Here is a 12142-nt window from a genome sequence, read left to right on the forward strand (position 1 = left end):
AACTGCCTCTCACCCTGGCCGAGTTCTCGGGAGCCCTCCGTTGCATGCCCACCAATAAATCTCCGGGCATGGACGGGCTGACCGTGGAGTTTTACCGCGCGTTCTGGGACATTCTCGGCCCAGACCTAGTCACCGTCTGGGCTGAGTCCTTGCAGAGCGGGGTCCTCCCTCTGTCGTGCAGGCGAGCGGTGCTCGCTTTGCTGCTGAAGAAGGGGGACCTCCGCGATCTACGAAACTGGCGTCCCGTCTCACTCCTCAGCACCGATTACAAAATCGTAGCGAAAGCAATCTCCCTGCGGCTAGGGTCCGTGATGGCGGACGTGATTCACCCAGACCAGACCTATACTGTCCCGGGGCGCAGCATTTTTGACAACCTATTTCTAGTCCGAGACCTTTTGGAACTCGGGCGGAGAGATGGTCTGTCGTTCGCCCTCCTGTCTCTTGATCAGGAGAAGGCGTTCGATAGAGTAGACCATGGGTACCTCCTGAGCACTCTGCAGGCGTTTGGATTCAGACCTCAGTTTGTGAGTTTTCTCCAGGTATTGTATGCCTCCGCAGAGTGTTTGGTTAAGCTCAACTGGACCCTGACTGAACCGGTCAGCTTCGGGCGAGGAGTGCGGCAGGGGTGCCCCCTCTCGGGCCAGTTGTACGCTCTGGCGATCGAGCCTTTCCTCTGTCTCCTCCGCAGGATGACAGGGTTGGTGCTGTGGGAGCCGGAGCTAAGGCTGGTCCTGTCGGCGTACGCCAATGACGTACTCCTCGTGGTCCAGGACCCGGGCGACATGGCGCGAGTGGAGGCATGCCAGGCCATCTATTCGGCAGCCTCCTCCGCCCGAGTCAACTGGGTCAAGAGCTCTGGCTTGGCGGTGGGGGGCTGGCGGCAGGTGGGCTCCCTCCCACCCGCACTTCAGACCATCCGGTGGAGTGCGGGTCCACTGCTCTATCTCGGCGTTTACCTTTCCGCCATGCACCCTTCCCCGCCGGAGAACTGGCAAAATTTAGAGGGCGGGGTGATAGAGTGGATACGGAAATGGACGAGGCTACTCCGATGTCTCTCCCTCCGAGGGAGAGCACTGGTGCTTAACCAACTAGTCCTGTCCATGCTCTGGTACCGGCTCAACACCCTGGCCCCGGCCCCGGGTTTCCTGACCCACCTCCGGAGATTGATTCTAGAGTTCTTCTGGTCAGGAATGCACTGGGCCCCTGTTGGAGTTCATCTACCCCTGAAGGAAGGAGGGCAGGGCCTGAAGTGTCTGTACACTCAGGTCCGCGTTTTCCGCCTCCAGGCCCTGCAGAGGCTCTTTTATAGTGCACGTAGTTTGGCTTGGAGCATACTGGCGCACGCCTTCCTGCGCCGCTTCCAAGGGCTTCGATAGGACCGGCAGCTCTTTTATCTTTCTCCGAGGGGTTTTCCGCGAGACCTCTCCAGGCTGCCGGTCTTCTACCAGGACCTCCTCTGGACCTGGAAACTGTTTCTAACAACCAGGTCCGTGGCGGCCACCGTGGGAGCAGACCTCCTCACGGAGCCCCTGCTACACAACCCCCAGCTTCGTGCGCAGTTGGCGGAGTCCCGCTCGGAGCGCCAGAGGTTGGTCCTGGCGGAAGTCACGAGGGTCGGAGACCTCCTGGACTACGACCGGAGAGACTGGCTGGATCCCCTGACGCTCGCTCTGCGCATGGGGCTCTCCAGCCCCCGTACCCCCCGGCGCGTACTTCGGGAGGTGAAGGCCGCCTTGACCCCCGCTGCTCAGGCTTATGTTAGCCGAGCCTTGTGCGAGGGCGCACCCCGCCCATCCTTCACTCCAGGCCCACCAGACCTTTCCATCGGGCCCCTACCCCGTAGATCTCAACAAATCCCTCATCCTTTCACTGCAAGCCGGCTGCACGAACTGCAGCCGGTTAGTTTTCAAATTGCACCACGGAAATATTTATATACACTCACGCTTCACACCCTTCATGCCCACACCCTGGTGTCCCGCCCCGATACAAAGTGGCGGGACCTCCTGCCACCTTTGGAGGGTGAGCAACCTCGGTGGGCCAGCCTGTATTCCACCTTGGTCCCGAGGCCCGTCGGGGACATCAGTTGGCGGCTCCTTCACGGAGCTGTGAGCACGGGCGTGTTTCTGACATGGTTTACCCCCATCCCGGACACTTGCCCTTTTTGTAATGTGAGGGAAACCCTGGCGCACGTATATTTAGAGTGTGCCAGATTGCAGCCCCTTTTCCGGCTCCTCACAAATATTCTATTATGCTTCTGGCTTCATTTCTCCCCTCACCTTTTTATCTATACACTTCCCATCCGTGGCCCCACAAAGTCGCGGGATCTTCTGGTCAACCTCCTCCTAGCCTTGGCTAAAACAGCGATTTATAAAACCAGAGAGAGGAGGTTGGCCCATGAAACGTCCTGCGATTGTGGGGCCTTCTTCCGATCCTCAGTACATTCACGTATCCGGGCGGATTTCCTCTGGGCGGCGTCCACCGACTCCCTTGACGCTTTCGAGGAGCGGTGGGCGCTGTCCGGGGTTCTCTGCTCGGTGACCCTGTCCGGTTCCCTCCGTCTGACCCTTTGATTGAGGGGAAGAGCGAGAGACGCCAGCCCCAGCCGTTGCCGCTGTGGATACCATCATTCCTGTCATCTAGGAGGGGTCCACTAATACATGGGTGTCTACCCCCCCCCAAACCACCCACCCCGCAGCCGTGCCCATCTTACCGGGCATTCTCAGGAGAGGGAGGATCGGTGACACTGGGCGCGGCACTAGGTAACTCGAGGGGGTGGAAGACCACGAGTGTCGATGAAGCCCTCCCGCTCTGGTCCCAGGCTAGCCTGAACACTTCTCCCTCCTGAAAGGTGCTGTGTTATACCTTCTGTTTGCGTTGTTTTGTTGCATAGTTTGTTTTGTTTTCTTGGTAACTCTTTGCAAGTGTTACACAATAAAATTCTTTTCTGTTTCTAAAAAAACAAAACAAAAAAAACAGTCCCTGTCACCTTATCCAGGGAAAAGGGATCTCCTTAATCTGGGACTGATATATCTGCCTTCTCCAGTGGAGGTGCTCAACAGATGTCTGTTAGCCAACTGTTGTTTGAACTGGACACTGTGGCATGGTACTACTGACTTTTATTTCGTACTTGCGTCTTTACTAACAATCCTGAGTGCAGCCAATGAAAAAAATGTAGTTTTGTTGGAATTGAGATCTTTTCAGTAAAATATTATTTTGACTGTTTTTGAGGCATATATATATGTAATATTTGTGTATCCAGAGGAATGTTTCAGTAAGCAAATTGGTTTCTGTTTTTAAAAGAAAAAAAACAATGTTTAAGTTTCTGTATGCTTCTCCCCCTCTCCCCCCCATACCGCATGTATCGGGTGTTCTATACAATACTTAGCAGGAAATGTGTATTTAAAATTAAGACATTCTATGGGCTGTAGCTTTAAACAGTATCTTTAAACTTAGATTATGTAAGCTTGCATATGAGTTCTTATGTCTTGGAAAGTCACTTGCCTTAGTTTGGCAATAAAGCCTCAAACCTGACTTGAAAAAAAATCACTCTTCTGTAGCCATCTGGCCTGTCCCTGTCATGCCACACTTTAAATCCAATTTGGTGATTGCAGAGGTCAATATAACAACTTTGGCTTGGTCAGACCTTTTCCTGCTGTTGCATAGGCCAGTGTTCATCTTAGCTTCCACACAATTGGGTTTCAGAACTCTGTAAGGGATATAGTCCAGTTAGTTAGCCGCTGTGTAGGTTCCCCAGTAGTGGGATTCCTCTGGTTTAAAATATTCAGAGAAACACATTATTTCACCACTTTGCTGGCTTCCTAACTATTTCTGTGTGCAATGCAAAGTGTTAACTTTAGTTTCTGAGGTTTGGGCTCTGGGTTGTGGTGGGGAGGCAGTGTGTGGGGTGGTTATGTCTTCACTGCAAAGTTAGCCTGGGCTGTAGCCCGGGTGCCTCCCTTCCATCCACACAGAAAAACATCTAACCCGACCTTGAGGGTGCTTTAAGCCAAGCTAACAGGCATGGCTCAGGGTACATGATTTAACTTGGGTTTCACTTCAGCCTGGGCTGGCAACCTACTTGTTTTGCAGCAAGAACACAGGCTAATCAAACCTGGGTGCAGTTAGTCCTCCAGTCCTATCCCACAGTTCTATATGGGCTGTATTTTCTTGTCTAACTGCTCCCTTCATTTGTACTGCATTTTAACCCCACGTTTGTCTGCTCCATTTTTGCTTCACTTTCACAACATTTGCACATAGATACTGTCCAAGAAATCCCTCTGCCATGCTGCCACTTGGCCAAAACCTGGCATCCCCTTCTGGTAAAGCTGTGGCGTGACACCAGTAAGATCTGAAGAAGAGCTCCGTGGTAGTTGAAAAGCTTGTCTTTCTCACCAACAGAAGTTAATATAATAAAAGATATCACCTCACTCACCTTGTCTATCAGTAAGACCCATCATTTGGGGAAATGTATCCCAAATGACATTTTTGTTTAGTGGGCAGAAAAGAAACAGAGGCAGAAAAGTCACTCAGGTGCTCTATGAATCGCTGTGGTTTGCAGACTGAATTCCTTAGGGAGATTCTCATTAAAAGTTCTTGCTACCAAATTCTGTTTGCTTTCACCTTCAGAACAGTCTGTTTTAGTAATGAGTAACTTTCCTTGGAAGTTATTTACATAAAGTATTGTTCTCGTGTCACTGGCATGGACAGCAGCTCCCTGCTAGGTTAGAGAGACTGAGCACCTGGCAAATGACTAGAGCAGCCCAGTTTAATGCACTGCTAAGAACCATGGGATACTGCACTAGAAATACATCCCAGTTAGATGGGTCTGGTACGAGTAGCACTTTGCAGTGGGAATGTTCCACCTGAGCTAGGCTAACTCAGACTAACTCTGTCATGAAGACATACCTTGGTAGTACAACCCTCTCCCTAGAATCTGTTATAAAGCAGATGATATCAGCTGAGGCATTTGAGCTAACAGGTCTTTACTGTAAATGTAGAGAGACAGGTACCCAAGCAGTCTTAGTGGAGGAACATTCAACTCTGCGATTTTCATCCCAAGCTGGTCCAGGGAGTTTGATTATTTTGACTTCAGAAGTGCAGTGCAAAGCCGTCTGATCTCTCAGGGACTTCTTGCAAGGGGAAATGGGGGGCGAGAGGGAGGATGAGTACCAGGTCATAATATAGGGGAATTTGATTTGATTATTCATAGGTCATGTTCTCTTTCTTTAGCTCTGAAGTGAGGTAGATTTTATTTTTCACTAAATTTTGTAGTGTGCTATGAGCCTTGTTGAAAGGCACATTCATGTCTAAAAATAGATAAGTAAAATCTAGGAAAGTTTATATAGTATGGTTGCTTTGCTTTTAATACTACAAGATGTTAATGTTTCTAAGAATTTGGGATTGTTGCATACTATAAATTGCAGATTTATGCCCATAGTCTGACCTCCATCCATATGTTTAGCTCTTGCAAACATCAAAGGAATTCTGCAACTGATTTAGGAAAATATATGATGTTGACTGATAGATTTATAGCTTTGAATGAGTCTAAATTATACCATACTGTAGATAAAATGTTCATGGTTCACTATCTACTGGCCTTTCTGCTTACCTAGCTTATTAAAATCTAATGCAGTTATGATACTGCCCTAGTTGTGATGAAATGCATTTGTGAATCCAAAGGTACCTTGAGTATAAAATGTACAGTCTGGCCCAATTCAGAGGGCAACAGTGTACATGCCACTATTTTTAAAAAGACTTTAAAATGTTGAATGTGTAAGAATTTTCTGTGGTATCTCGCTAGATAAGCAGATAATTTTTATTTTGTCATTAATTTATTTAAAATTTATTTTTATTTTAAATATATAGGTTTGTCCTTCCTTATAACGAGACTAAAATTTATTATTATTTAAAAAACAGACAACCCTATCTGCCCAAAGCAGAATTTTAGCCTGAAAAGGGAGATGTGCCAGAGATTCTATGAAGAAGACTTCTCTGTTGCTACTGATTTTACAAGAAAGATCCTCAGATATTACATTGATGGGCAGCAGTGTAAAACTCTAAGCTAGATAGAGTTTTTTTATTTAACAATGAATGTTTTCTATTAAAAGTTTACAACCTATCCTTTTTCATGAAGTTTGAAAAGCAGGGCAGTCAAATGAAGTCATACATAGTTTAAGGTCAGAAGAGTCTGACCACCTGTATTTCACAGGCCACCCAGCACCTGCACAATAAACCCAACAACTGAAATGAGATCAAACTAAATAAGACCCCCGCAAGAGACTAAGCTAGTATGTGCCACAGGCAGAGAATAGGAGAGGTTGAGATGCACCGTTGCTCCAGGCTATGGCAATGGAAGGGAAATGGTTAAATCAGATTTACCCAGATAATCCTGGCAAGTGACCCGGACCCACACACTGCAGAGGAAGGCGAAAAAACTCCAAGGTCACTGCCAATCTGACCTGGGGGAAAATTCCTTCTCAACCCCACACAGGGCGATCAGTTAGACAGTCAGCATGTGAGCAAGCACCAGCCAGCTCGGCTTCTGAGAGAGAGAATTCCACCTCAGAACCCTGACCCACCCCACCCAGTGTCCCATTTTCAGTTATGGCCATATCTGATGCTTCAAAGGAAGGAGATTAAAAACCCACCCTCCCAGAATACACTGGCTGGGGAGAGAGAACGGAATCCCTTCCTGAGCCCTGCTGGTGGCTGGCTGAAACCCTGCAGCATGAGCTTTAGGAAGTTTATAAACTAGAAGCGAGCCTGAGGGCTGTTGAGCTCTGCCCCCCCCCCCCCACCACCTTCAATCTCCCTGTTATTTACCTTCCTAATGTATTTATAGAAAGCAATCATATCCCCTCTCAGCTTTTTTTTCTTTCTGCTAAACTAAACAAGCCAAGCTCTTCCAGCCTCCTCTCATAAGACAGGCCCTCCATTCCCCTGATCATCCTAGTATCCCTTCTCTGCACCTGTTCCAGTTTAAATTCATCTTTCTTGAATATGGGTAACCAGAACTGTACACAGTTTTCCACATGAGGTCCTACCAATTATTTGTATAATAGCATTAACACTTCCTCTGTCTCTGTTGGAAATGCCTCACCTAATACATTCTAGGATTGCATTTGCCTTTTTCACAGCTGCATAACACTGGTTTTCATTATCCTTCCATTTAATTTAAACTGAATCAACTCATGATCACTCGATCCAAGGAGATTTCTTATAACCAGCTCTTCCATAAAGTTCTCACTACTTACTAGTTTAAAATTGCATCCACCTCTTGTTGATTCAGTGATGATTTGATAAAAGAAAACTGTCATCTATCACATCCAGGAACAACTGGGCCATACCAACGTTAGTGGTATTTATTCTCTAATCTATATCTGGGAAGTTAGTCTCTCATTATTGCACACATCCCAAAAGTATTTATCTCTCTAATAATATTAGAGAGATCACTATCCATACCAGTCTGACACTGGGAGTCTATAGCAGACCCCTAACACTATCCCAAAGGACATCTTTTACAGTCCTTCCCCAGAGTGTTTTTGACCCAAACAGATTCTGTTTTGTCCATTCTATCACTTCATATTTCTTTACAATGTATTGCTTCATTGATGTATAAAACTATCCCACCATCTTTACCTTTATTCTCATGTCTAGTAAATAGCACATACTCTTCACTATCTGTGTTGGACGCATGAGTGTGCTATTCCACCATGTTCCTGTAATCCCTATGATAGCTGGTTTGACCTTCTGCACCAATAGTTCCAGTTCCTCCATTTTATTGCCCAGACTCCTTGCATTCGTATACAAGTATTGCAGTCATTTCCTTCAGATTTCACCCAGTTTTCTACCTTGTGGTGTTCCATTATCCCTTACTATATTTTAATTTAGCTGATTTTCCTGCTCCTGTTTATTGAAGGGAGGCATGAAGTTTCCACAAATCTCTCTCAAACGTCTTCCCCTCATGTCCTAGTTTAAAGCCCTTCTTCTCAGTTGAACAGAAGAGAAGCATTATGAATTACTGGTCCCAGAAAATGTTATGTGCTGTACATAAGTCATGTGGTGATGTTTATAAATTGTATGTTATGATTAAGTGGCCATGGGAATATACTGTACTTATAATATTGTAGGATTTCTTGTTATATTTTGCCTTTTCCTACTTGCATTTGATATTTTTTGTATTGTAGTTGTCTGTCTTTAATTGATACTGAATTTCATCATATTTATTATCTTTATAGCACTCCTGACTTAATGAGAGTGATAGCTAGATTGATTATAATTTTCTTAAGCAACTATTCAGTGTAATGTCTGCTACAGGCTGAGGTTGGGTTGATTCCTAGTTTTTAACTGAGATGGTTTTTACCCTTAGCTGTTAATTCCAAGCATGTACGTTAATAGGTTATGACACAAGCTCATTGTCTCTGGGTGTGGATACAGGGCATATGTAAACCACCATGAAAACTAGCAGTAACAGCAAAATTAGTCCAAGCATGAAAGACTAAAATAAATTATTGAACTATATCTCTGTCAAGACCAAACCAAAAATCAGTAACGGAGATGTGGGGTATTTAGAAGGAAATACCAGATCATAGCACATTAGTGAACAAATGAGTCCTGTGAGAACTATATTCCCCTGGAGAAATTTGGCCTGGAATTAGGATTTTTTTAAAAAAGACATTAAAATCAACTGATAAAAGCTGAAATAATTACTGAGCTGTCCCCAAAATTGACTCCACATATAGGACCAAAATGCACCACCCTTCTATCGTGGTGAGTAGTCCCTAAATTTGCAAATAGCTCCAATGGATTCATTGGGGCTACTTGTGAAGTAACATACTACTCAGTGGGAGTAAAGGTGGCACACGCTAGTGAAGAGACTGGAAAAGGTGAGAGGGGAAGAGAGAAGTAACTGAAGGAAGTGTGGCTGGGAAGACAGGCAACTGAGTGTGCTCGTTCTGTCCAATGACCATTCTAAAACCCATTTATCCCCTGAGAGCCTTGTGCTGAAGTGACGCTGTTCTTAGGACTCCAAATATTACAATTGTGACTTTCTTTCAGCACAGATATTTGGTTTTTGCTTTAATAAGCTATAACTGCTCAAAAAGAACCACTCCCGGGGCATGGTGATTGTGTTGCATTGTGTCAGAACAGCTTATGAAGATATCTGCAGTGGAATCTGGGTGTCTTGTTTACTATTCAAGGGTTAAGTCCTGTAATCACAAGGATGGGGAGAGTGATTGCTTCAAAAATATTTTATAGGTACCCAACACTTTTTTTTTCATCCTCAGGATACCAAAACACTGCATAAATTGCACACCAATAACATGGGATAGAGGGTGACAGTCATACATCACATCAAAATGCAAAAAAAATGTTGTTTTTAAGGTCCCATGCAAAATAAAGTGATGATGAGTAGGGGGGAAGTTTTGGAGCAAGCAGGAATGCAAGGGAAACCAGGTTCTGGCACCTAGAACCCAATTGATACAAAAAGCTATTATGAAATTGCATTTTTCAATGGGTGCCAGGTAACCCCACTAAAGTTAGTTAGAAAACAGCTTCAATGGTAACTTCCTGTTTTCATACACACACAATTTTCTGAAACACCCACCTTTGTGGCTAATATTTTCCATGCTTAGTCTCTGCTCAAATGTGAAATTACTTACGACAGTCTGAAAACTGCATACTCAACATGTCCTTAACTCTACAGGTGCACACATGCATGCATTTTTATGTAAAGAAAAATAAATAAATTTAAAAAATATAAAGCCAGCAAAATAATTTTAAGGTAGTGACAAAGATGTCAAGGTCAAGATAAAAGATTCATTAGTCAGGAAATTCAGAAGTTAATTGCTTAAGAACCTAAGAATGACCATTCTGGGTCAGACCAATGGTCCATCTAGTCCAGTATCATGTTCTCTGTATGTATATATATCTTCTTACTATATGTTCCATTCTATGCATCTGATGAAGTAGGCTGTAGCCCACAAAAGCTTATGCTCAAATAAATTTGTTAGTCTCTAAGGTGCCACAAGTACTTCTGTTATTTATATAGCACTGTTATGTGTGTGGTATATTTACATGCCAAACCAATAAGGTTCCCTATACCCAAAGAGTTTGAATCTGATCCTGCAAGGTGCTAGATGCCTTGACTGGGAGTTGAGGACAGTCCACATGCCTACAGAAGGAATTCAGCACTTCATGGGATAGGACCCTTAACATGCAAGTCAGTAAATAAAGAACAGTAAACAGAGAAGAGAGTGTCATTTGTTTCTTTTCACTCCAAGGCTTGTACAATAGCTGAATTTAGAGTTTTTGGAAGACTGGGAAAGGAAGATTGGCAGATGTTTCATGGGAGGTTGTTCCAAGGATGTGGAGTGATGTGAAAACAGGCATCCAGTTAGGATTTGGGCAAAAAGGAGTAGCCAAGGAACAACCTTAAACACTTTGTAAGGCGGGGATAATATTAGTGTAATAAGTGGCAACAATATGGTTGAATTTACATTGTCAAATGAAAAATGTGCATTGATCCTTCTGTTTGTAGATAGTTTTGATAAAATCTGATTATTCAATAATCTTTCCTCCCTACACATAGAGTGAAGATTTTCACATATATACACAGTACTGCACCAATTATCCAAGGTAGGAATATTTTGTTCCCTTTTTTGCCTTTTCTTCCTGTGTTGTCCCTTTTTGGAAGGTGTATAAGTAAAGAATACACTTAAAATACAAGCAAAAATATTTTTTCATATACACAAAGGTGGTTATTTACTTTTTTTTCTTTCAACTCATGATGATACAAAAAGTGAAAAGTACTTATCCTAAGGGATTATTATTATTATTATTTTATAAATCCCCATCAGCCTCTACTACTAATAAAATCAGGACCTTATTCTGCAATGTAAATTCCAAAAAGAGTTCTGCATATGAAAGGAAAGTAGGATTGGGCTCAAAACTAATACAGGAATTTCATGATTGGCAGGAGTTTTATATTCCTAGTAGGGGGAAGGAAGGGTACATAGATACAGAAACAGCATATCTTTAAGGAGATTTATTATATGTTTTCAGATCGGTGGCTGTGCTAACAGAATGCATGAGGAACAAGACACTGGCCAAGTTCTTCAGAGAACGGCAAGAAGCTTTACAACACTCTCTGCCTTTGGGATCATATCTTTTAAAACCTGTCCAACGAATCTTAAAGTACCACCTGCTTTTGCATGTAAGTGCCCACACAAAAACATCTCTACCTAGCACTGCTGTGCCTCCACCTCCCTGCAGTATTACTACACTGGGAGGTTCTAGATTTTTGAAAGATATGTATTCTTTTGTTGATCAACTTTTTACATGTGGAAGCATTTTCTGTCTCTAATCTCTTGACAATACATAAATACATTTTGAGTGAGGAGCGTATGGTAATTGTTTTAGACACACTGAATAGGTTAATGCATCCAAATAATTAGATTTTTTCCGGTCTGTAATTCCAGTCTTGCTTGGGAGTGTCTTGCTGTCAGGAGTAAGCAATTTTGTGCAAAAATTTCTTTCAGATGAAGAAGTTCTTTTTCTCCATGTCTAAATGCTGGGGGCGGTTAGAAGGGAAGATAAATACTTATAAACATGATTTATTTGTATTTTTGTGAGGAGTAATGATTGGGGAAGCAGGAATCATTGCTATAGCCACTGGACTGAATTCAGAACATTCTCAGAAATTCCTGCTTGGTTAACATTTTCCACATATGTTTCTGTTACAAGATCATATTAATTAATTAAAAGTAAAGACAGAGAGATTTTAAAGTATCTGGTGAATCCCTTCTGCCCCACCCCAGACTAATGCTGTATGTAATCAAGTTTCTGTAGGCAGGGTACATACACCCATTTGTTTTCAGAAATCAAATGAGCATTGGCCTAGAAAGGGGCAGTATGGGGATCGGTGGTAAGGTTTTTCAAAATGCAAAAATGGGACACCTGCAGGAGTCCTGCCCCTCCTTGTGGCTTTGCCTCCTGCTGCTCCTCTTCACCCTGAGGCCCTGCCCCTGCGTAGGCCAGGAGATGGAGATGGAGCCAGGCTATGGTAAGAACCGCGTAGGGGAGCCCCAGACCCTCCACCTGCCCTGGGTGGGGGACTGGGGTGTCCAAGAGCAGCCCGTGT

The 12142-nt window shown here is 44.1% G+C and overlaps 1 protein-coding gene across 10 annotated transcripts in view; it reads left to right on the forward strand.

Annotated features, from left to right (window-relative positions):
• PLEKHG1 (pleckstrin homology and RhoGEF domain containing G1) overlaps nt 1-12142 on the forward strand; it is a 215355-nt gene that overhangs the window by 174617 nt on the left and 28596 nt on the right. For all 10 annotated transcript variants that reach the window (XM_073337635.1, XM_073337636.1, XM_073337634.1 and 7 more), the window contains 2 exons: nt 10592-10638; nt 11065-11215. In XM_073337635.1, the coding sequence (XP_073193736.1) occupies nt 10592-10638; nt 11065-11215 (198 nt within the window). The remainder of the gene's footprint in view (nt 1-10591; nt 10639-11064; nt 11216-12142) is intronic.

This window comes from Lepidochelys kempii, chromosome 3, assembly GCF_965140265.1.
Source record: "Lepidochelys kempii isolate rLepKem1 chromosome 3, rLepKem1.hap2, whole genome shotgun sequence".
Classification (NCBI taxonomy): Eukaryota; Metazoa; Chordata; order Testudines; family Cheloniidae; genus Lepidochelys; species Lepidochelys kempii.